This window comes from Lactuca saligna, chromosome 7 (assembly GCF_052625555.1).
Source record: "Lactuca saligna cultivar CGN05327 chromosome 7, ASM5262555v1, whole genome shotgun sequence".
Taxonomy (NCBI): Eukaryota; Viridiplantae; Streptophyta; class Magnoliopsida; order Asterales; family Asteraceae; genus Lactuca; species Lactuca saligna.
Window position 1 is genome coordinate 1,054,121 of NC_136423.1, and position 26,801 is coordinate 1,080,921.

The 26,801-nt window shown below is 36.2% G+C and overlaps 1 protein-coding gene across 2 annotated transcripts; it reads right to left on the reverse strand.

The window, feature by feature from the left end:
* Positions 1 to 20,416: 20,416 nt before the first annotated feature.
* Positions 20,417 to 22,102, reverse strand: LOC145005396 (protein TILLER ANGLE CONTROL 1-like). 2 transcript variants are annotated; one of them, XM_078964476.1, is made up of 5 exons: positions 21,973 to 22,102; positions 21,816 to 21,849; positions 21,096 to 21,733; positions 20,901 to 21,010; positions 20,417 to 20,619 (listed from the first exon to the last, which is right to left on the reverse strand). In XM_078964476.1, the coding sequence occupies exons 1-4, from the start codon at positions 21,976 to 21,978 to the stop codon at positions 20,915 to 20,917; spliced, it is 774 nt and encodes a 257-aa protein (XP_078820602.1). In that variant the 5' UTR covers positions 21,979 to 22,102; the 3' UTR covers positions 20,417 to 20,619; positions 20,901 to 20,914. The 2 variants fall into 2 exon arrangements, with proteins under 2 accessions (XP_078820602.1, XP_078820601.1); XM_078964475.1 differs by having other exon boundaries at positions 21,096 to 21,739; positions 21,973 to 22,101.
* Positions 22,103 to 26,801: the final 4,699 nt, after the last annotated feature.

Genomic DNA, 26,801 nt, shown 5'->3' on the forward strand with positions numbered 1-26,801 from the left:
AGGAATGGTTTGTCTTTAGATTTGAACAATTGTTGCTATTCTCCAGAAGTGGCTAGAAACATCATTTCATTTCATGGTTTGTTTAGACAAGGTTTTAGATTTTCTTTTAATAATGAGAATGGTTCTATTTTAGCTTATCTGAATGGTGTCTTTTACTTTGAAGCTATACCATTTAATGGAATTTATGAAACTGTTATGATTGTTGATAACTTAGGAAATGATGTTTTATGCATGGATTCTTCCAATAGTATGGATAAGGCATCCTTATGGCATTTTCGTCTTGGACATGTCAACAAGAAACGCATAGGCCAACTCCGAAAGGATGGAGTGTTGGAGTCATTCGACCTTAGGGAAGATGACACATGCGAGTCTTGTTTACTTGGAAAGATGACTAAGTCACCATTCGCTGGTACGTGCGAAAGGGGTGAGGGTCTATTGGACCTCATACATACCGATGTGTGTGGACCGTTTAAATCTACCACAAAGGATGGAAACCGCTTCTACGTGACTTTTACCGATGACTATAGTAGATATGGGTATATCTACTTAATCAAGCAAAAGTCAGAAACTTTTGAAAAGTTCAAAGAGTTCAAAAATGAAGTGGAGAATCAATTGGCCAGGAAGATCAAGATGCTTTGATCTGATCGAGGAGGAGAGTACCTAAGTCTTGAATTCCACGATTATCTCAAGGAGTGTGAAATAGTTTCACAATTGACGCCACCTAGGACACCACAATTGAATGGTGTGGTAGAAAGGCGTAATCGAACCTTGTTGGACATGGTTCGCTCTATGATGAGTCGTGCTTCGCTATCTATCTCTTTTTGGGGGTATGCCTTAGAGACTGTCGCCCATATCCTTAACCTAGTCCCTACTAAGAAGGTTGCCAAAACACCTCACGAGATGTGGACGGGGAAAGCTCCTTCGTTAGCACATATCAAGGTTTGGGGTTGCGAGGCTTTCGTAAGACGAGATACTCACAACAAGCTCGAACCTCGTAGTGAGCAATGTATTTTCATCGGCTAGCCGCAGAAATCCTTTGGATATCTCTTTTATAGACCGAAGGACAATGTTGTTTTTGTTGCGAGGAGAGGAGTTTTCCGAGAGGGAGAACTCATAGGCCAAGGAGACAGTGGGAGGCAAATCGATCTTGAAGAGATTCAAGAGTCGATAGATGAAGGAACCTCTACCGCTGGTGCTCAACCTGAGGAGGAAACTCCGGTTGAACCAATTGACGTATCATTACCTCTTAGACGTTCCGAAAGAGTTAGAGTTCAACCCCAGTTGTATGGTTTTCATATTACTACCGAAGGGGACACGTATATTAGTGATTGTACACTAATAAACCTTGATGAACCTAATAGCTATAAGGAAGCCATGGCAAGCCCAGAGTCTACAAAGTGGAAAGAGGCAATGGATAGCAAGATCCAATCCATGTATGATAACCAAGTTTGGAATTTGGTTGATAATGTGCCTGGGCGTAAGACCGTTGGGTGCAAATGGATCTTCAAGAAGAAGACCAACGTGGATGGAAAGGTACACACGTATAAAGCGCGATTGGTTGCGAAGGGCTTTACTCAAACTCCCAGAGTTGACTATGAAGAGACCTTCTCACCAGTTGCGAAGATAAAATCTATTCGAGTGATGCTAGCTATTGCCGCATTTCATGATTATGAGATTTGGCAAATGGATGTCAAGACCATTTTCCTTAACGGGAAGTTGACTGAGGATGTTTACATGGCTCAGCCAGAGGGGTTTATGGATCTGAAGCATCCAAATAGAGTGTGTAAGCTTGAGAAGTCCATTTATGGACTAAAGCAAGCGTCTCGCAGTTGGAATCTTTGCTTCGATGAGAAAGTCAAAGAGTTTGAATTTGTATGAAGCGAAGATGAATCGTGTGTATATGTCAAATCCAGTAGGAGTATAGTAAGCTTCCTCGTTCTATATGTCGATGACATATTACTTATAGGAAACGACGTCCCGACTCTGCAGGAGGTTAAGTCCTGGCTCGGGAAGTGCTTCGCTATGAAGGACCTTGGAGAGGCTTCCTATATTTTAGGAATAAGGATAGTAAGAGAAAGAAGTAAGAGACTAATGGGACTTAGTCAGAACACTTACTTAGAGAAGGTACTAAAACGTTTTAGTATGGAAAACTCAAAGAAGGGAGAATTACCGATACAAAGCAATGCCAGGTTGAGTAAGACTTAAAGTCCGAGTATTAAAGCCGAGATAGCTGAAATGAGCCGAGTTCCATACGCTTCCGCAGTTGGCTCAATCATGTACGCTATGACTTGTACTCGCCCTGATGTAGCCTTTGCTTTGAGCATGGTTAGTAGATATCATGGGAACCCTGGCAGAGCCCATTGGATTGCGGTGAAGAATATCCTTAAGTACCTTTGGAGGACGAAGGAATGGTTCTTAGTCCTCGGAGGGAGTGATGACTTGAAGGTGCGAGGGTATAGTGACGCCAACTTTCAGACCGACAGTGACAACTACCGTTCGCGGTCGGGCTGGGTCTTTACCCTGAATGGAGGAGGTGTAACTTGGAAAAGTTCCAAACAGGAAATTGTAGCTGATTCAACATGTGAATCAGAGTACATTGCAGCGAGCGAAGCGTCGAAGGAGGCAATATGGCTGAAGAACTTCGTTGGTGATCTTGAAGTTGTACCTGCCATAAAGGAGCCCATGGAGATTTTCTGTGATAATGAAGGAGCGGTTTCCTTGACCAAGGAACCAAGAGATCATGGTAGAGCACGACATATCGACAGAAAATATCACTTTATTAGACATCGTGTAGAAGAAGGACAACTCGTAGTGAAGAGGATATCATCAGAAGATAACCCAGCAGATCCGCTTACGAAGGGACTGAGTAGGGTTAAGCATTTGCAGCATGCTAGGACTATTGGGCTAAAGGATGATATTAACATAGATTAGATAGTATTAGAAACGTATAATATATAAATGTAATTAACATTTGATGATTAAATAAAGGAGTTTTATTTATAAGTAATGTTATTGTCTTATGTTAATTGTTTAACTATTGTTTCACTTTGCATGTTTTGACTTCCAGAATAATTGACTTTATTAGGAATAATCGAATTGTTCAAATTGTCCACAATCGTTCATATGTCGGAAGTAGATATGAATGAAGATTGTCATGAATAGGTGTGTAGAGTGTCTAAATGGTATTAGACATAGCAAAAGATTGCTACAACGTTCATGAGTGCTTATGAACTAGTTTTGAGCATTGGAACAAACCCGCGCTTGCTGGAATCACCTTATGGAATGTGATAAAAAGGGTGATCGCAAGACGATAATATCATGTAGTCTTAAAACCTAGATATATGGTTTGTTATTTGCTAATTGATTGTACATTGATAATGCGAAACCGCATTGGTAACTCAATGTTATAAAACGCATTGTTGTGTATAGTTGGTTAATGAATAAGTAAATGCAAATAAGTCGAAGTTTATATGTAACTTTTATCCTAAGAAGGAAAAAGTGATATCTCGGCCGCTCGATGATTTGATTTGACTTATGTGCCAGGCCCGGTCAGAAATGAATTGATGTATTTGATTAAGTTCTATGTCAAATTAATCGGAGATCGAGAAACCAAATGCTAGACTAATCATTCCATATAATTGTCAGCATGATCTCTAACAGAGGACTGTACGATCTCTTATCTAAAGGACAAGATTGATTAGATCAGAGTTATGACAACATCTTTGAGAGCTACGATTGCAAATCGGATTGTACTTGTGCATATAGTTAATAGACTTATCCAAGTGGGAGACTGTTGGAATAATGTCTAAGGTTGTAACTATATTAGGCTAGTATTTGACCCGATTGTGCATGGTCCTTTTGGGTTGCCTTCACCATAGCAACTTGGTAGGATGATTTATTATGAGAGAATAGATATTATTAATATATTATGAGAATAATATAATGAATAATAATATTGTTATTTGATTAATATAAGTCATAGATTAATTAGTATTAATTTGGTGACTTAAAGAGATTAATTAAATAAGAGGGTATAAACTGTCAATTGTTTGATAGTTACACTTTAGGCTGTAAATCCTTATTGGAAAGAGGGTGGACGATTTCTACGGCTACGATAAGCCTAAAATCATCCATGGCTTATCTTTGGTAAGGATTAGGATTACTTAGAGTCTAAGTTATTCAATTAGGGTTTAAGGGTGAAACCCTAGGAGCCTTACAAGTATAAATAGACCCCTTGGGATAGGGAAATCGGTACCTCCTCTATAGCAAGGATACCCTGGCCGATTTCCTCCTCTCTCCTCTCTCTCAAATAATTCTCTTTGCTAGTTGGTGTTTGTAAGCCATTAGAGGAGTGACAATTGTGACTCTAAAGCTCCAAGAACAAGAAGATCAAACAAGTGTTTCAAGGTATGCTTCTAACTCTGGTTTTGTATTGTTCTTATACCTAATTAGCCATTAGGAGTCTTGGATTCAATGCATGTTTAATTAGAGAAACCTAGATCCAAGCATTAGGGTTTGTATGCGCACATAGGAATGTTCTTATGTACAAAACCCATCATATACTTCTGCTAAAGCATTATGGGAAGCCCTGATTAAGGTGTATGAGGGAAATGAGGACATGCGAGAGAGTCGCCAAGATATGCTATGGTAGCAGTTTAACATGTTTAACTATGTGTCGGGAGAGACTCTTGAGGCTCAGCTGCAACGTTTCACAACTCTTAACACAGAGATGACTGTGGCAGGGATCTTTTATACAAAGTCAGAAATTAATAAGAAGCTACTAAATGCCCTCCCAAAATCTTGGGACATGAATGTAGCAGTTATCAAAAAGACTAAGGATCTCAATCGCCTTTCTCTAGCTAAAGTGATGGTAGTCATCAAAGCATGTGATATTGATGACAAGCAACGAGAAATGAATCATGTCAACTCATACTCAGCTGCAAATCTTGGCATTTCATCTAACAACGCTCTTTCTTCCTTCTCTTATTCATCTGCAGGTTTATCCTTCACTGCTTCTCCTCAAGCTCAGATGATTTCTCATCCATCAACTCCATCTGCATCAGTCATACCCCAGCCACAAAATCAATCATTCATGGCTGCTTCATCTTCAAATGTGGTTTCTTCTTCAAAGGGAAAGGAGTGTGAAGAAAACCTTGTCTTTTCTGCAGGCTTAGTAAATTGCTACAATGCATTTGTAGCTGGGGAGCTTCCACCTCAATTGTCCTTTGCAGATCTTGATCAAATTCATCCTGAGGACGTTGAGGAAATGGACATCACATGGCAGATTTCCATGGCAGTATTTAGGGCAAAACAGTTTGCCAAAAAGACAGGGAAGAGTAATTGGGGAATGAGCGCTGATAAGAAGGTTGGATTCAACAAGGGAAAGCTTCGGTGCTTCAATTGCCACGAGCCAGGGCACTTTGCTCGTGATTGCCCACGTCCCGATAAGAGAGTTAATAATGACAGAACGATGGTTGCAATTGGGAACAACCGAAGCAGTGGTCAAGCAAACAATGAAAAGGCTATGGTTGCGCAATCTTTCGACTGGGATGATCAAATACAAGCTCTCAACTTATCTGGACCAGAAAATGCTCATCTGGCACAGGTAAGGGATGATGCTCCAGCAGGAGTTGTAGCAGCTGAAGACAATATGATGGAGCTACAATTTGCGTTGATGGTATCCTCTTCTCATGAACCTACTTCGTCCAAGGTAAGTCTCCCATCATGCTCTAAGGCTTGTATAGATTATGTAAAAACTCCACATGACAAAATTGAAACATTAGGCAATGAAGTAGAAAATCTTAGGATTTTTCGTGAACTTAATGATAAATTAATAAGAGACGTAGAAGACCTTAGATATGAAGGGTATTAACTTCGAAAAGGACAAAAAACCACTTAAAGCTCAGTTGGAATCGAAAATTAAGGACTTTAGGAGACTTCAGGAAGACTATAGTAACTAATGAGAAAACTATGATTATGTAGTCAAACAAAATGTTGAGCTAGTGGCTGAAGTTGAATCTTTGAAAGGAAAGTTTGAAACCGCCAAACTTGATGTTATAAAATATAATTTTTCAAGTGAGGTGGTTGCAAATATGATAGACCAAAGCATGCAGTTTAAAAGGAATCAATCAAAAGGTCTAGGGTATAATAATGTACCCCCTCCCTTCAATCATTCATATGTGTCCAAGCCTTTGTCCAAAGAAGAAGTTGCCAATGAATCATTTATGGTTTATGGAAAGCCCTCCAGTTTTATTTTGGGAGGATTTATTAATGTTGAAATAACTAACATTTCTACTTCTCCTGTAGATCAATCCTTGAATCAGTCAAAGCACGAAGTTGAAGGATGTGTTTATGATAATAAAACTGAGTCCAACCCTGAAGTTTTCATTTTAAATAAAGACAATTCCTTTTCAAATGTTTTAAGTGACAATAGTTCTTGTGGTGTTTTTGATTCTTCTGATACTGTTTCTGTTTCTCATGATAATGTGGTTGTTACTTCTGATACTGTCTTAAATGGTTGTCAAATGTCTGATACAGTTTTGAAAAATTTGATTGACAATTTGAATGTTTGTGATAAAGATGTTAAAACACCGCTAGTCTCACAATCGTCCCCATCTAACACACCCCCACTTTCTTCACAACCTAATAATGTTGGTTGTTCTTGTGAGAAAAGCAAGGGTGTTGGTTGGGAAAACAAATCTGATCAATGCAGTACAAGTTCCAAAAATAACAAGCAAATTTGTTTTAATTGTGACACTAGTGGCCATATTGCTAGAAATTGTCTTAATCGAATGTTTGTGAGTCATAATCTTCCAAGAGGGGAGAACGAGTTCAGTGGAAGCTCTTTAAATAGAAATTCCTCTAGAAGTCGCTCTCAAAATGATGATTGGGCAGATGAACGGAATAGAAAAAGGGATATTTTTCACAGACATAAAACGGTTTTTAATCACCATGTCCCAAGCAGTCTGCCAAAAAGGTGCATAGCCACGCCAAGGTCAAGCTTATCCCAAAGTAGTAGTGGATCTTCAACCAAATCTAGTAGAAGTCACATGCTTTGAGCAGACTATCAAGCATAGAATGACAAAGTTAACTGAGACATTCAGAAAACCAAATTACAAATGGAGGCCCAAACCTGCTCATCATCTGTGTCCTCAAAGAAGTTTAAGTGCAATAAATCTGGAAAGGCATCAGAATCACCCAGGAATATCATGACCTGGGTGCCCAAATCTAATTAAACCCGCACATTTTGCAGGGATAGTTGCGGGGAAATGTCGTCAGACCCTGGTTCGTCGACAGTGGCTGTTCCCGGCATATGACGAGAGATATCACCCAACTACACATCATTCAATCATTTAATGGGGGGTATGTCTCTTTTGCGGGTGGAGATGGAGGGAAAATCACTCAAATAGGAACCGTGTCAAATGGAGGTCTAAGTTTCGAAAACATGAATTTCGCTCCCGAGTTGAAACACACTCTATTAAGCATTTCTCAGATTTGTGACAAGGGCTATTCTACGCATTTCACTGACAAGGAATGCATGATCTTAAAGCCAGGCTTTGTCATCCCAGAAGAATGGATTCTCGTAAAATCAAAAAGGGATGGGAACACCTATATCATTGATATGAATAACAATCTCCCAGAACAAGTTACTTTTTTATTCTCCAAGATCTCCGAGCAAACTGCAATGCTATGGCACCGAAGATTAGGTCATGCTAACGCCAAGAATCTAAATCGTCTTGCGAAGAATGAGATGGTCCGTGGATTGCCTGTCAAAGACCTTATTACGTTTGAAAAATGTGTGTCGTGCGCTCAAGGAAAGCATCATTGAAAGTCGTACTTGCCAAAACAGGTTAACTTAATCAATCAGGTTCTTCAATTACTTCACATGGATTTGTTTGGTCCAGTGAACGTGCTAAGCATCAACAGAAGCTCTTACTGTTTAGTTGTGATTGATGATTTCTCTCGATTTACGTGGGTTTTCTTTCTATCCAACAAAGCTGGCGTCACTGAATTGATCAAGAAGTTCATTGTACTTGTTGAGAATCAGACCAATCATAGGGTGAAGGCGCTTCGTACCGATAATGGAACAGAGTTTAAGAATTCTATTCTCAATCACTTATGCTCTGAAAAAGGTATCCTATGTCAATTTAGTTCAGCTCATACACCTTAACAAAATGGTGTTGCTGAAAGGCGGAACGGAATACTCAAAGATGCTACAAGAACGATGTTGTGTGACTCAAAGCTGCCAGTTTTCTTTTGGGCTGAGGCAGTAAACACTGCCTGTTATGTTCAGAATCGAGTGCTTATTAACAAAGCTCAAATGAAAACTCCGTATGAAATTTACTATGGACACAAGCTGTCAGTCAGTCATTTCCGAGTATTTGGCTATCCTTGCACCTTTCTTCACCTAGATGCCAACCCGAAGTTCAATGCCAAAGCCAATGACTGTTATTTTGTAGGGTATACTGCTCGCACTGCTTATAGAGTCTACAATAAGAAAACCAAACAGATTATGGAATCCTATGATATGCGTTGGTTGGAAGAAAATGAGACAGACGCAAGAGTGGGTCCGGATTGGCTGTTTGATTATACGTCACTTTTCAAATCCTTAAACGTGTATTCACATGATGTATCTAGAACTGGTTCGCATTGGAAGAGCATCTCTGATGATGAAGACGAAGAAGTTGTGTACAAGCCTGTATCTTAATCCTCTGCTTCATCAAAACGGAAAGCTAAAGCTTCACTTGAGGGAGAGACCTCTAGTTCGCATACGGGAGAGCCTTCTGCTGCATCTGAGGGGGAGCCTTCTGTTGCCCCTGAGGGGGAGTCTTCTTCTACATTCTCGGGAGAGTCCTTTTCTTCTCCTCAAGAGAGCCCGTTCTTGGAACATGATAGTCCTCAATCAGTCCATACTGATTCTTTTGATGCTGGAACACCACCTCATATATCTATAGAGAAAGAGTTTATTCCAAACGATGCTTCCGCTGTCTCCTCAACATTTATGGAATTACTCTTTCCTGATCTTATTGCAGATGAGTATGTCGCAGAACCATCTGGTGCTGCCCAACCAACAAATGAAGGAGGTATCAACATTCACACTCTTCCTGTTTCTCTAAATGATATCAGCCAAGAAATACCTTCAAGAGTTCAACGCGATCATCCGATCGAAAATGTCATTGGCCAGCTAGATGATGGTGTTAAAACTAGAAGCCAGAGTGGAGACGTAAATACCTGTCCGTATTCTTGCTTTATCTCACAGATTGAACCCAAGAATGTAGAAATGGCTCTAAACGAACCTAGCTGGGTGGATGCAATGCATGAGGAATTGCACCAATTTGAAAAACTCGGTGTTTGGAAGTTAGTTGAGTTACCGAAGGGAAAAAAGTCTCTTGACACATGATGGGTCTATCGTAATAAGTAGGACGATTCAGGTGTTATTGTGCGAAGCAAAGCTAGACTGGTAGTTCATGGGTTTCGACAAGTCGAGGGTCTTGACTACACTGAAGTTTATGCTCCAGTAGCTCGCCTGGAGGCTATTCGTATCTTCCTAGAGTATTCTTCGTATATGAACTTTACTGTTTTTTAAATGGATGTCAAGACTACCTTCTTGTATGACAAGGTGAAGGAAGAAATCTACGTTGATCAACCTCCAGGGTTTGTCGACTCAAAGTATCCTAATCATGTCTGCAAGTTGGACAAAGCGTTATATGGGCTGCATCAAGCTCCTAGAGCATGGTATGCAACCCTAACAAAGCATTTGCTCGAACATGGTTACACTCGCGGCACTATCGATCAAACATTGTTCATAAAGCATGTCGACAAGGACCAGATACTCGTACAAATATACGTCGACGACATAATCTTTGGATCAACGAGCCAAAAGCTTTGCAAGGAGATCGAAAGTGTAATGAAGAAAAGATTTGAAATGAGTTCGTTAGGAGAAATGACCATGTTTTTGGGGCTTCAGGTTAAACAAAATTCAACCGAAATCCTGCTACATCAAGCCAAGTATGTGGAGGATATTCTTGAGAAGTTTGCGCTTCACCATGCTAAATCTGCTTCTACACCGATGGCTGAACGACCTCTCCTGACTCCAGATCTTGAAGGCGAGTCTGTAGATCCAACTCTCTATCGATCGATGATCGGATCATTGGTGTATCTTACTGCAAGTCGACCTAACATTATGTTTGCAGTCTATCAATGCGCACGATATCTGGCTAATCCTAAACTTTCTCATCTTATTATTGTTAAAAGAATTTTTCGGTATATCAAAGGAAGCCCTAAATTGGGTCTTTGGTATCCGAAGAATTCTGAATTTGATCTTTATGCTTTTAGTGACAGTAATTATGAAGGCTGTGAGCTTGACAGGAAATCAACTTCAGGAGGATGTCAATACCTAGGTGACAGATTAGTTTCATGGCAATGCAAGAAACAACACACTGTCTCGACTTCAACAGAAGAGGCAGAATACGTTGCTGCATCAGCTTGCTGTTCTCAAGTTATCTGGATCCAACATCAGCTGTTGGACTACAGTTTGAATTACTTCGAAACCCCTATCTGTTGTGATAATGAAGCGACAATTCAAATAGCTAAAAACCCAATCCAACACTCTAAAACCAAGCACATCAACATTAAAATTCACTTTATCAGAGACTGTTATGAACGATCTTTAATTCGAATCGAACAAGTCCACACTGATAACAATGTGGCGGACTTGTTCACAAAGCCATTTAACAAAGCTCATTTCGATGTGCTTGTCGGATTTCTGAAAATAATACGTTTTGAGGATTAAGTTTTTTTATTTATTTTATTTTTCTTTTCTCAATTTATTTTTGGTTTTATTAGTTTACATTTTCAATTTTTTTTGTTTTAGGATAGTTTAAAATTTGCTCATTATTTTGATTCGTATTCTCACCCATGCACAAATTTAGGGGGAGAAATAAAAATCCAAAAACAACAAAAAAAATTAAAAAAAATAGTGTCATTTATGTTCATCATTTTCTGTTGACAACTTCGGTTGTAAGTACTGTGATGGGAAATGAAATTATCTTGTGATAACGGACAATCTGAATCGGCGTAACGTAGCTAAGTTGAATCGTCTACGCTCTGTACTCGATGTGCTGGTAGGCACGAAAGATTTTAAATGGACTTGACTAGGAAAAGTTGAACCTAATAAATTTTATGGACTTGACAAACTTTGACCTAGTTAGATCCGTTTAACCTGATGTCACAACGCTCAGATAGGTTGAGCAGTGAGATATACATGGGAATCTATCGGTCACATTAAATAACCCATATCTAGAACTGTGGATTCACTTTTCCTCGATGTGCGGATTCTGTCCTTAATTCCGGTTGGATGGAGCGACTGGTAAATTCCGATAAATTAGGACTGTAGAATATCATTTTCTTTCTTTCCGTCTGTTAGTCACATATTGCACCCTTTGCGTGACTGGAAGAGAACCGACCTGGATTGAAACATATGCAACTCTATTTCTCTGCAAGTTATATATATATATATATATATATATATATATATATATATATATATATATATATATATATATATATATGAAATACTTCATATCTGTTAGTCATATGCTGTCTCCTTTGCGTGACCTCGGATCCGACCTGGTACACAACATATGCAACCTTCTTCTTCTCAACCCCTCTGAAGTAATAAGTTACAGAATTCTGAATCTATCCTCTCTCTGAATGGTTGTCTGCTCACCCGGTGTAAGGAGTACTCTAGAAGTTCTTGATGGCTGGGGCATATCAGGAAGCGGGAAACACGTTCTAGTACACTTAAAAATTGAACACATATAGATTGTCTGTAGATCTCGCTGCTCAATTAAGGTGGACAACAGTATCTCTGGTTGTAGTCAGTTAAATGGTCATAAGGAAAATTTATTTAAGATTTAGGATCTATTATAATAACATAAATTTACAATTAGGTATATGCTTGAATCTATAATTGGTAAAATGTTCAAAACTATCACAAATTTTTTGTGTTTAAGTTGACCACAATACTAGAAATCGATCAGACGGAGATGTGAAGATGAGGGTACCTAGAAGTAAATAAGATTGTCCAATAACTTTGATCAAAGCATTACAAAAGTAATAGTGGTTAAGTTTTTTTTGTTTTGTCAAAATTTTATTTGAATTTTATTTTCACTTTTGAATTTTAATTTTTGTCTTTTTTATTTTATTTTACTATTTTTATTTTATTTTATATTATATTGCATGTTTTTTTATTTTTTGCATTTAAATTGTATTTTGTTAGGTTTTATTTATTTTATTTTTATTTTCGAAATTAAATTAATCCTCAAAGTTTTTTTTAATTTATTTTTAATTGTTGGAAGTTGGAAATACTGGGTAGTTATCAGGTAAGAGGGTAAGGGAATGTAAGAAATGGTAAAAGGGAGTTCACTGCCGGAATCTCCTCATTCACGAGATTCCGGCCGCAAACTACTTCTCAAACCCTCTCAAAGGCTTAAATTTTTTTTGTTGATTTTCGGAAAAACGTATACATCAGCACAAAGGTAATCACTTCTAGATCACAAATATGTAATTTGTTTCGTGTTTCACCGTGTCATTATGCAAGAAATCATGAAAAACGATTCGTTGGAGCTTACGGTCGTAAACTCCAAGCACTCGAATTTTGGACTTATTTTTAATTTATATTGGTGCTATTGATTTTTACATTTACGTATTCTTAAGTATTGTGCGTTAATTCGTAGTGTAGGATCGATTATTGGTGGTTTTCGGTTAAAGGTTCTTAGGCCGTAAACTCCGAGTTTACGGCCCAGGAACCATGTGTTTACTGCTTACTTTTTGAATAAAATAATTAAAGTAATATCGTGGGTTGATTTTCAAAGCAATTCTTAGGCCGTAAACCTCGATTTTACGGCCCAAGAACAGATTTTTCAGTTCTTTTTATTTAAAATTATAATTCACGATTTTCTGAACTTCTCAGCAGTGAACTTGATGTTATCACTCGTTTTTATACAATAAATTTTCATTTTGGTCATATTTTTAATTAGAATATTTTTTGGGGGTCAAAATAAAATTTCTTTTAGGTTTCTTACAGTTGTGTTTGAGTGCAGACAATGGCCAATTTAAAATTTGCAGATATGCACAATTTAGCAATTGTACTCGCGGATCCTCCGGTTATCCATTCGGATATGCGATCAATGATTCATCGATTGCGTGAATGCTGCATAGCATCCACAATCATAGTTAATTCGGTGGTCTATCAAATTTTAATACACGAGTTTTGGGCGACTGCAAAGACACACATGGAAAATGACGGTAATTTTACAGTGAAGGAAAAAGTACAGGGTCGAGAGATTGTTATTAATGAAGGCTTTATTCGTGAAGCATTGTTAATTGATGATTAACCCAACTTTCCAATAGAGATTGGAATCGAGGATGCTTAAAGAGTTCTACGAAGAATGAGTTACGAGGGAACTTTTCCGCCGACGCTGAAAAAGCTGTTACATCCATAGTGGAGGTTCTTGGCCCATGTTTTTGTAAGCTGCATCTCGGGAAGGAGGTCTGGGGCAGATGAGATTTCTCAACGCACAGCTAGTGCTTTGGTATCTCTTGCTGCAGGGTTTCGTTTTAATTTCTCAAAGTTCATTCTTGAGGAATTTGTTATCAACATCAGAGCTTCTACTCGGGATACTTTCCTGTTGTATCCTCGTTTTGTGCAAATGTTTATTAACATTCAGTTTCCTGAAGTGAGGAAGACGGGAGAGACGTTGGATATGAAGTCCTTGAGTCCGCACACTGTGGGACTCATCAAACAAAATAGAAAAGGCAAATTTATATTTCAAGGACTATATCCTTTGGAAAAGTTCGACAAGTTTACTGAACTGGATGAACCACCAGAGTCATATGAGTCGTCTGAGCAAACATCCTCGGAGCAAACATCTGCTCAAAGGTCAACTCTAACCAACATTATTATAGATGTATCTGAAGATGAAGAGACCGAAGAAGAAGACTCATCAACTCCTAGAGCTCAAACTGTCTCAGAACGTGAACAAGAGTTGAGTGAATATCAAGCTGGCGGAGAGATGAATGTCGGTGAAAAGCGAAATGATTCTTTTGATGATATTGACCTAACTGGTTTTGATCGTGATGATATAGCCGCTTCCTTGGCAAGCAGTGCCAATATTGTGTCTCATGAAAATCTTGACACAATTTTCCACAATGTTGATGATGTTGGTTTACAAACAACTGAGACAAGGAAATCCAGCGAGACGTTTGGAACGCGAACTCCTACTTCCAAGCAAATGGTGTCGACTTCTATTCCTATGGAGATGGTTATTGGATATTCCCCTCCTGTGTCCGTTTCTCCTACTTCCGAACCGTTTGTGAGTGTGTTTTGTCCAGAAGCTGACCAACCACAATCTAAAAGAAGAAGACTTGATGCAAGACAATCTGAACTGATCACAAGTTTGGTTAGCGGTCTTCCTACCCCACCTATCACTGCTACTACTACAATACTCACCACTACAAAGAGTTTCCTACTGGTCCAAGTTCGGAATTTGATGTTGCTGGTCCCTCAGCACCGCCCGGGTTTTCGGTTTCTAGATTTAATCGGGATGCTGCTTCTGAAAGGCTAGCGTTACACATGGCAGAAGAACAACTTTTATCACCTGGTTCTAGAGGAAAAGGTGTTTCTATTGATGAAGGGGTGCCAGAGGTGATAATCTTACTCTTGTTGGTCTGCAGAAAGAAATTTCGGTTCTTAGCCAGAAAAACATTGAACTCGATATTCAGGTAGTAGAGCTTTGTGCCGAGAATGTCGATCTTCGTACCCATGTATCCAAGCTACAATCAGATAAGTCTAGTTTGGGTGGACAACTGGCTGAACTAAGGAAGGATAAGAAGCTGAAGAGCAAGCAGATCTCCGATTTACAAGATCATTTTAATCTACTGACTTCGAGCTATTTTGAGTTGAAGAAGAAACTGGAGGTTGATCTTGGTGACAGATATCAGATGATTGTTGAAGAACAGAGAATTAATCTTCACGTGCAGGCTTTTCCAGTAGACTTTCCGGTCGGTCAGTCTTCTGGTACCGCTAAACGTGTTACAGTTGATCCTCCAGTGGCTCCGTATATTCAAGAAATTATCCGACGAGGTCAAGAAGACGATGTTCAGAGAGGACAATTACTGTTTAAGCGGAATACTACTCGAAGTGCATCTCGGGGTGAACCTTTGATAACTGTCACTGATCTTGAAATTGTTAGATTCCGAGACACATTTGGAGATATATCCGGAGTGGCTTCATGGGGATTTCATGACCCTCTCAGACTGTGGATTATCATTCGTAAGAGGGGTAATTCAGAATTGTACAAGGATATCCATGCTTTTCAGTCTTTACCAAGAATTGATCTAACGGAGTTGTCACAAGCTCCGTTTATCAATCTCTTGAATAATCCTCAGGTTACACAGTTTAAGCACTTTCTGGATGATCAAGTTAAGAAAGGTTTTCCATCGATGCCGATGGCAGAGTCATTTATCTTGGAACCTCCAGATGTCTTTGAAGAATCTACCGACAAGCCATTACAAGTGGTTATGTGGCCTCCTACGAAGCAAGTCAAACAATTTCCAATTCCTCAGGGCTATTAGGATGGATCTCTGAGTTCTTTGGAATGCTGGGTTTATGATGAAAATACATTTGGAGCGGTCATCAAACTTAAGAATGGGTGTATCCGTTTGTACGATCGTAGAGACTTGTTACAATTCAGGAAATGGGATATTCATTATCTTAGCAACTTTCAAATTAAATTTGTTGAAGATATTTATGAGAAAGGAGCCAAGGTGTACACAACAATGGTCGCGGAGATTCTAAGCAAGAGAATGTGGAATGGAGCGATGGGCCAGATGGACGTGATGATTGTCAACAAAGGGATGGGTTCAAGCTAGTCCAAACCAAGGGGGAGATTGAAAGATCCTGAATAATGGTTTGGTCTAGGCATAACAGTTAGTGGTAGTGATTGTGTAGGGAAACCAATTTTATATGTAGTTTACGGTTGTTATCTGTTTACGGCCGTAAACTCCACACGGTTGTAAGTCAGGTCCATAAATAGGGCATTGTGTCAGACTTTAAAGGTTGTTGATGCCTTCGTGTTTTCTCCAAGTTGTATCTGATGTTTTATTGCTTTAAGGCGTATGCAAGCTTGGTTCGTTTGTTATTTGCTTATTGTTTCATCTTTTGCTTATGTTATTTGTCTTTGATCATTGGTAGATCCGTTTTCGGGCTTTACATTATATATATATATATATATATATATATATATATATATATATATATATATATATATATATATATATATATATATATATATTGGGCAATAAGAATTTAAGATATAATTTTAAATAAAACACATTGAAATTGAAATGTCATCTTGAAATTTAAGTTTGATACAACTTATAAAGTGTTCGATAAAATAATTGAAAAAAAAATGTTTTATATGCTTTGTATATTGTGAATGGTGTAGAAAAGAATGGATCCATGTATTAAAATATGTGATTTAAATTGTGAATATGTGCTTAAACTGTGAATAATGTTTTAAGTCGTGATTTTAAAATGTAAATATTATTTTAACTTGTATTTTTTTTTTTTTGTAAAATTAATTGTGAACTTATATAGAATAGGCGGTAAGAGTCTAAATGATAGTTTTAGATAAAGCACATGGAAATGTCATCTTGAAATCCGATTGCAATACAACTCATAAAGTGTTCGTTAAAATAATTGAAAAAATAATGGTTTATATGTCTTGTATTAAATTGTGAATGATGTATGAGTTGTTGTATTAAATGTGAATATATGTTTTAAATTATCAATATTGTTTTAAGCTGTGATTTTAGGTTGTGAATATTATTTTAACTTGTAGTTATAAAAAAATTAATTAGGAACTTAGATAAAATAGACAACAAAAGATAATTTAGATAAAACATCTAACATTGTCATCATGAAATTCTATTTTGATACAACTCACAAGTTGCTAGTAAATTAAATTAAAAAAAGAAGGTATTATATGCTTTGTATTTACCTATAAATGGTGGATCGTTGTATTAAACTGTGAATACATGTTTTAATCTTTGAATATTATTTGTAATTTTAACCTCTTTGGATATTATTTGTAATTTTAACCTGACAATGTTATTTTAACTTGTGATTTTTTTATAAAATTATTTGTGAACTAAGATGCAATGGATAAAAAGAGATTCATATCTTATGATGGTAAGAGGAAGGAATAGTGACAATGATGCTTGGTGGTGGAAGTAGCACACAACATTCGTAGTGGTCGTAGTGGGTAGTGGTCGTAGTGGATTTGATGGTGGTAGGATGAAATAATGACACTGGTAGTACATGTGATTGGTGGTGGCGGTAGAATGTGGGTGTTATTTTTGTTAAGTTGTAAATTGGTGTATAATGTGTTTATAAAATTTTGAATGATTGAATTATTATGTTTCTTAAATTGTGAATATGATATTTGAATTGTGAATTTTCTTAGTTGAAGCATGATAATGACATTTTTGTTAATTTTTAATAAAAAAAAATAATAAAATTTTAATAATCGTATAAGATACATTTTATAATGAAAGTCTAAGTTAATCAGTAGTTATTTCTAAAAATTAGAATGACAAAATCACCCTTAATAAAAGGTGTTTCCTAAAGTTTCTACGATTTTTTTAACGAAAGTTTCAAATTAATGAGTTGCTATTTCTAAAATGTTAGAATGAAAAAGTAGTATTTTTAAAAAAATGGTTCCTAAAGTCTAAGATTAATGAGATGTTATATTCAGTTAGAATAACAAAAGATCTTTAAAAATGGTTCTTAAAGTCTAAGATTAATGAGATGTTATATTTACTTAGAATAACAAAAGATCTTTAATGAAAAATGGTTCTTAATGTTTTTTATATTTTATATTTTTATTTGAACCGCTTCATATATATATATATATATATATATATATATATATATATATATATATATATATATATATATATATATATATATATATATATATATATATATATATATATATATATATTAAAACATTTATGGATGATTTTTTTCGAGTTTTTATTTTATTTTATTTTTATTTGACTAATATTATTTTTTGATTTAACATTTATTCGGTGTAACGAATACATTTTTGTTTTTATTTTTATATTATTTACTAATGGTATTGTTTGTTCTATCATTTCTGTAGCCGGCCGTCAGAAAAAATTACATAAGGAATTCAGTGGCAGACGGCAAACGTTTTAATAGTGGTGGCATTAAAAAAAATCCGAAAAAATCTGAATTAGTAGTGAACCTCATATTTTAAACCGGTGCACCTAAGGGAGGAATGCATCGTGAGGTTTTGAAGCTTAGGTACCGGCGGTACCACCGGCATTTGGTTCCGAGTAGAAATGGTTTCAACGGCTTTTAACACTTATTTGATTGAACGGTTTTAGGAACCCGCTAGTATTCCCTATTCAATATGCAATTCCACATCATGCACGTGCCTTCATTTTTTTTTACTTCTACTTTTTAATATAATTTTGTATAACTATATTAAAATGAATACTTTATAATTCATTTAAATGAAAAATATTATGTTTTATTTTAATTTATATTTTCTAGTTAAATTAAATAAAAAAAAGAATGATATAGCAAGTGGGTTGAATGGGTTGAGAAAGATAGGGTTTCCATATGTTGTGAGTTGAGAAAGATAAAAAAAAAAAAAAAAATGATGTGACACTGGGTTAAGTGGGTTGGGAGGGAAGGATTCCCTCCTCCCTAATAGAAAAAACATAAAAAAAAAGAAAAAAACATAAAAATTTTGTTTTTTTACATTAAATGCTGGAACTGAAGAAGGGTCCTGGAAACCTCCGGACTCCACTAAGGCCCTGAGCAACTTAAGTAAGTATGCAATAACATATGGAAGAACTTTGGAGTAAATTCATGCAAAGTGGCGATACAAACAATTTGTTTTATGTTTGTAATTATCTTGTATATGAAACTTTCTAGATTAGGTTTATGAATTTGTTATTTGAAACTTTTGTAGATTTGGATTTTGAAACTTATATATTAAGTTTATAGATATTTGAAAATTTTATAGATTTGGTATTCGAACCTTTCTAGATTAATTTTATGGATTATACTTAAATTTGTTTTGTTCATATTACATTTTTTAATTAGTTATAAAAAATATGAATTTTCTGTAAATTGTAAAAGTATAAACTTTTAAATATGTTACCTTACCCACATAATCATTCCAAAAAAAATCTAGGTGGATAATCCATGGGTAAAAATCATTTCTAATAAATGAAGGTTTTTTATGTCGTTTGTCAAACTCTCATTTAATTTATCAAATGTAATTTTATAGTTATTTTGAATTAATTTTTTTTACACATGTCATTTTATGAGTTTTTTTTTTATTTTTTTAAATTCCACATTATCATTTAATTTAATAATTACAATAAATGTAGTGATAAATACATATCAATTTTATTAATGGAGTGACCTTCTTATATTAAAAATTTCAAATTAAAGCTGCTTAGTTTATTTTGTTTATTTATTTAAATTTAAAAGATAAAAAAAATCAATTTTAACAATTCATTATTTCTTATTTTCTTATAAATCCAAAATTCTTACATATTTAAACATTTATATTTAATTTTTTTAATTAACTCTAGTAATACATGGATCTTATACCTAATCTATGTATAAACCATAGGTAACAGAATCCTGAAAAAATCGTGGGGAACAAGTCTAGGGATATTTTGTGGGTAATCCATCTAGTTGTGAATAAGATGTGGATAACGTGGTCATGGATAATATGTGGATAAAAAAAAACCATGGTAAATCGATGGGTAATTTCGAGGGTAATCCATGGGGAAAAAATTACCCAGGAGTTTTGTTTCTTGGAGTGAATGAATATCAATAGTGATTTGGGATATTGGACGAAGAACATGGCTTGTTAACAGTAAATGATTTTAACCTTTAAATGACATATTTTTTTTGTGGACAATAGATCTCATGAACAATGGTTTTAAGGTTTTCGTATAAGTCTGTTTTATTTTAACAATTTTAATCATAAAAACTAGAAGGCTACGAAGTGTTTAAAAAAAAAACGATAAACCAAATCATTTGAGGGGCCATTAACCTGATATAAGGCTTACATGGGAGGTTAATCCTAAAACAATATCAATATTTGTGTATGTGATAGTCTGAACTCTGGACCTTTTATGTGGAATTTTAAACTTACCACTAGGTTTCAATTGTGGGGCTAGCTAGCCAAACCTTCTTACAAAGTATAGTAATAAAAATTTAGTAGGTGAAAGTTAAGGTGTGACCATGACCATTGGTTAATTCTATAATTGTAGGAAGCATGGAGATGCATCAAAGAAGTAAACAGGAAAATTAATAAGTCCATGACATACAACTGTTCACTCCATGGATTTAAAGAAATTAATGACAAAGAAACAGATGAGCAAGAACATGAAAGCAACATAGAACACAATCTTAACAGGAAAACCAATCATAAATTAACCAAGCAACCAAATCAGTAACTTTCTGCAACACATAATGGCAAGCGCTTTCATCCATGTCCACTGCAAACAAAAGCAAAACACAATATACTCTATGACATTTTCTTGTAAACACAGCTAACCACTAGTAGATTTAAACTTATTTTAGATATTTCATTGCCGATTCTCTGGATGTGGCATATTGTGAATGCAAGTTTGATGGAGCCAAGAACCAAAAAAAATGGTCACTCTCTCAGCATTAATGTTTGAGTTCTTATCTTTTAGAAAATTAGTTATGTATTTTTCTACTAGAAGAGATTAAGATTTGATAAAAGACCGAGAGATATGAATACATCAATACATACCTACTATGCTGTCTTTATGATCCAGGTAGGCGCATAGGCTTCACACATGCAACCACATTTTGATTCTCAACGTCTGGATGTATCTTCTTCTTTAAAATCTTTTTCATCATCTTTTACAACATTGGGATAAATTAGATAGATAGATAGATGGGTAGGTAGATAGATAGATACACCAGGATAGAGATAGAGGCTCACTCTGTTTATTTTCTTGATGGTGTGAGTTGTATTGTCTTTAGTAGTGAGCTTCGTATTAGAGATTAAGGCCACCCTATCGTCATTTGAAGCATGCTTTTTGTTGGATTCAATAGTATGGAAGTGACCTTTGACATGATCTTGATTAGCCAACCTCTTGTTTTTCAACAAGTTCGTTTCTGAATCAGCCAAAAATAGATCGGCTAGAGTGGTTCTTTGTCCAGTCTTCCTTGCCCTTTTCACCTCATCAACATCTACACTTTCCGGATCCTCCACATCTTTACGATCATCAGTTTTAGAAACTTCATCACATTGTAGCTGATCATCTTTCTGATCATGAAAGAACCCATGCTTACAAGCTTTTAACACCAATGGAAATTCCATTTCTAGTTCCTGCTCTCCGTTGTCGTCCTCATCACCATTGTCAGCAACAAATAACTCTTTACGACTGATTTCACACAAATACGTGTCTTCTTTGGGCTCTGAACCTTTCAGTAATGCAGGATCAAATCCTAATGTTCCAATAGCAAGTATGCCTTCTTTCCAACCATCAAACACACTATCAAAGGCTACATGTTCAAGCAGCACCAGCTTGCCGTCCTTCCCATTTTGAGTAACCTCATTTGTGGCACCTTGGCCAGCTTCATCTACCAAAATATAATTATGAACAACATTTCGAAATAAATTATAGGAAAAAACGCATAATTGAAGCAGGAATGTCACCTTTGTGATTAAACCGACGAACCCAGTTGAAGATCTGTGTAAAATATTCACAAAATCATGTTATTTAAAAGGTGACTGAGATATATAAGATATTCATGACGTTTTTTTTTTTTTTTTTTTTGAAAAATCCATGGTATCTAACCATCAAAATATATACCTTCATTTCCTTGTTTCTCAAGTGGATGGAGTTGATAAATAGCAAACGCAACTAGTTTTATGCATATGAGGGTGAACGTAAAGATTATAGTCAATGAGGATAGAAGAGGAAAATATACACGAAAGTGAGAGGGCAGTAGGGGGGGGCTAACATTGTGGGGGGTTCATATGGCAACACGTATCACAATCCAAAGGGCCCGTCAACATAAGGTATGTTTACCTTTTCTTTTTCTCCCTTCATAATACAAAACATTATTTGATGTCCAATTTGGATCTTAGTTGCAACTAGAACGCTTCATGTTAAATCAATATCTTTGACTCTTTAATTATCCGGTTTAACTTTGTACGAAGCTGGGTAATCATCATGCACAATTAAAGCAAATGGATTAATAGAGTGACACTCAATGATTTCCCATCTCAAACTGTGGATCTAATGCAAATTACCCCTTGAAAAAGAAGAGTTGAATTAGATTATAGAATGAAGCACACATGTTACCTGCCATATAAACTATGGACATGCATATTGGAGATTTATAATTGTTTTGATATATAGGATAGAATAAGAAGCGACATTATACATGCATCAACAAACAGAAAGAGTTGTTAAGGCTGAAGAGAAAGATAGGGAAAGACCCCTCTTGATCCTTGACCTTTGTGGACCATTACATGCATATACTTGTGCTGTACATTTGACTGCTAGTGCCATGTCTTTTATTATAGAAAAATGAAAGTCATGATGCATCAAAGATAATATACGATGGACTGTATACAACCGTGGTATATTTTTAGATAAGATAATCCAAACAGCCAGCCCTAATTAAGGGGTGCAGTAGGTGCGACCCCACTAAGCCTCGAAAAAAATAGGCTAAAGTTTTAGGGTGTGTTCGGAAAAATTAGCTTGTAGCGGGTAGCGGGTAGCTTGTAACTTGTAGCGTTTTGTTAAAACGCTACATGAAACAACACTTGGATTTGGAGAGTTTTGTTTAAACTAAATGCTAGAAGCTTGTAGTGTCGAACGAGGCTTTCTGTTCAAAATGGAGCGTTTTGTCAAACGCTGGAAGCTAAAAGCTTTCAAACTCTCCCAAATGATACATGCCAAACACGCCCTTAATCAATTTATATTGTTAATAAATCAATATATATATATATATATAAGTTTATTCAAAATTTTACATATATATAAGTTGAGTACGTATCTCAATTGAATATATAAGTTGACTAGCTCAAATTTATGTTTTTCATTCATCTTATGGTTTTAGTCGTTACTTTATGCACATATTTCACAATCAACCCCTTTACACGTTTTCTTTATTAGTTTCTAGAAGTTACATAATTAACCCCTAAGCTTTTATAAATTTCCATATGTCCCTTTTTAATTTTTTTAGTTTTGTTTTCATCGTAACAATTCTTATTGAAAGAGAGAAATTATAAGGTTCTCGATAAAAAGCATAAATGCTACACAAAAGAAATGGGAGAATAAATATTAGCTAGGGCAAAATCCTATGAGCTAAAGCCTAAAGGGCCCATAAGCATATAACCTAACAACATATAGGCTAACATTCTCCTTAAACTCACAATGCCACAACAATAAGCATTGAGATTTATCACACAAGAAACGAAGACAAGATGTCGATAGAGCCTTGGTAAAAATATTTGCAAGCTGCAAGGTTGATGAAACAAATAGAAGTGATATGGTTCCGAGTTGTAAGTGATGACGAGTGAAGTGTCAATCAATCTCAATGTGTTTCGCCCGCTCATGGAAAACAGGATTCTTCGCAATTTATATCACACTTCTGCTGTCACAATGCAAGGGAGTAGGTGAAGAAATGTGAACTTCCATATCTGTAAGAAGCCACTGTGACCAAATAGTTTCACATGTAGTCATAGCCATAGCACGATACTCAGTCTGCATGGAAGATCTAGAGAAAACGTTATGTTTTTTGTTTTTCCTTAAAATGAGAGACTCCCAAGAAATACGCAAAATCTGGTGGTGTATTTATGATCATGACAATCGTCATCCCAATCAGCATCACTATAGGCACGTAACTCACTAGAAGGCGTCGAGGGAAACAAAAGGGTTTGAAACTGAGTGCTGCGAAGATATCTCAGAATACGGAGTATAGCTCCCTAATGAACAGAGTTAGGAGTCGTAACAAATTGACTAACAACATGAACAACATGAGCAATATCTGGAAGGGTAACAGTGAGATAAACCAAACTTCCCACAACGGTGTGATAAAGTTTTGGATCGGAAAAAAGGAACACTGTCAGCAGGAGAGTACCGTGCATTGGTTTCAAGAGGCGTATCAACAAGTTCGATTGTCAGAGAGCCCCACCCCTGTAAACAAGTCAGATATATATTTAGTCTGAGAAAGAAGATACTCTTTCTTAGACTGAGCTACCTCAATACCTAATAAATAATACAACAAGAGCAAATCCTTCACAGCAAATCGATGAGCTAGATCATGATTTAAAGACTCAATACCACCATGGTCATCAACAATACTAATCATGTGATCCACATATAGGGATAAAAGAAATCATCCTGTACTCGAACATCTAATGAACAAATTCGAATCATGATTACTCTGGACAAATCCAAGAGAGGTAATCATTGTGGAGAATTTCTCAAACCAAGCACAATGTGCTTGCTGACAAACCTCACCTGAATGGTGTTGAATCCCTAGGGGAGGAGACATATAAACCTCTTCATGGAGGTTACCATTCAAAAAATCATTCTTGACATCCATTTGAAAGATCTTCCACTATCAAGCGGATGCAACTGTAATCATAGTACGAACTGTCCTCATCTATGCCACTAGGGCAAAGGTCTCATCATAGTCAAAACCGTACTATTGGGAACCTTTTGCTACAAGTTTGGCCTTGTACCGCTCTATACACCCATCAACTTTTTTTTAATGTTGTACACCCAACGACAACCAATCATATGTTTCCCACTATGAAGGGAAATTGAATCCCATGTATGAGTCTGATGCAGAGCAGTGAGTTCCTCAGCCATAACATTCTACCAAAAAGGATCTAATACAACTTCTCTATACGACTTTGGTTCAGACAATGGATGTTCGCTATAAATGAAGCAAATGGTCATGAGTATGTAGAGTAATCAAAATCAGGAAGATTTGTGGACTTGATAGGAGGAGTAGATCTCCTTAGGGGTAGTGGAGGCTGGTCATATATCTTAACAGTCGCAAGGGCGGACTCAGAAATAGGAGGAGTTGAGGAAATATTTGAAGATGCGGGCGTGTCATGAACTGGAGGATCAGGTGGCATAGCTGAGTCTCGACCCTCTATATTCTCATCAAAAGGATCAATATGAAGAATATCTGATTTCTTTACTGTGTGGGTTGTAGCAGGAATCGAGTGGAAAGGAATGTGTTCCAAAAAAAGAGACATACCATGAAACATATAGCTTCTGACTTACAGGATCATAGCAACGATATTGTTTCTATCCAACACCATACCTAAGTACATTACAAATATCAGATTTCAGCCCCAACTTGTTCCTCTTAACATGAGTACGAAGAACAAAACAACTACATTCAAAGACTCGTAGAGCAGAGTAGTCTACTAGGTGACCATATAGCTTCTCAATAACAGACATTCCTGAATTCAATGCAGCAGGGATATGATTAATTACATAAACAATAGTTAAGATTGATTCTCCCTAAAAGGCACTAGGAACTTGTACAAACAAGAACAATGAGCGAGTTGTTTCAATAATATAACAGTGTTTTTGTTCTCCCACACTGTTTTGTGAGGAGTATCAGTGCATGATGACTAGTGTATGGTACCATCAGAAGCAAGAAATTAAGTAAAATCATTATAGGTATATTCACCCTTAAGTCACACCTGTAACACTTTGTCATAATAGAATGTTAAGTTTTAACAAGAGCTCTAAAACTGTTGTAAATGACAAGAAAATCAAATCCACGTTTCATAAGATAAACCCAGGTATATCGAGTTTTACCATCTATAAAAGATACATATTATGTCGAGACACCATTTTTGGATACTGGTGCAGGGCCCCACACATCAGAATGAATAATATCAAAAGGAGAAATAGAAAAACAGATACTTTTACTAATAGGTAAAACATAGAATTTTGCCATTTTGCAACCACTACAATCAGAAATATTACAAGTGTTCAAATAACCCAAAACACCACTATAGACTAGAAAACTCAAACGTGATAGAGACACATGTCCTAAACGAGAGTACCAAAGATAAAACTGAGACAACAAAGCACTCAAACAAAAAAAAAAGACAAATTACTGCTAAAGCCAGCAACAACAGATACTTTGAGAACCTCCAAGACAAAAAGTTATCCTGCCCTACAGCCGATCCCAATCACCTTCTAAGTGTGTATTTCCTATACAACACGGATGGAATCAGTTGAGAACCCCAATTACCAGACTTACACAATTGGTTGATCGTAGCAAGATTCAAAGTGTGTTTATAAATGTAATAAACATCAGGAAGATACATATAACAATTAGAAACAGATCCAACACACTCAGCTATCATTGATGTATCATTACCAGACATAACAAAGATATATAACATGTGTGACAGACATAAACCAATACAAATAAGTAGTCACATTTTGGGTTGCACTAGAATCTAAAATCCAAAAATATGAAGGTATACATGAGGTATCAGATGAAGTAGGACCAGAATGACACATAGATTGAGACATGGTAGTAGGATTGTAAGTCAAATAATGTATGAAACTCTTAAAAATCGTGGGATCCAACCCAAAAGGTGACATGCTCCCACCTAACTTTGTGTCAATTGGTGGACCAGCAACAA

Coding starts and splice junctions, on each gene's coding strand:
- LOC145005396 (XM_078964475.1), bottom strand. Junction 21,740..21,815: donor TCGTCGGTTTAATCACAAAG/GTGACATTCCTG, acceptor ATATTTTGGTAG/ATGAAGCTGGCCAAGGTGCC. Junction 21,011..21,095: donor CCATCAAGAAAATAAACAGA/GTGAGCCTCTAT, acceptor ATGTTGTAAAAG/ATGATGAAAAAGATTTTAAA.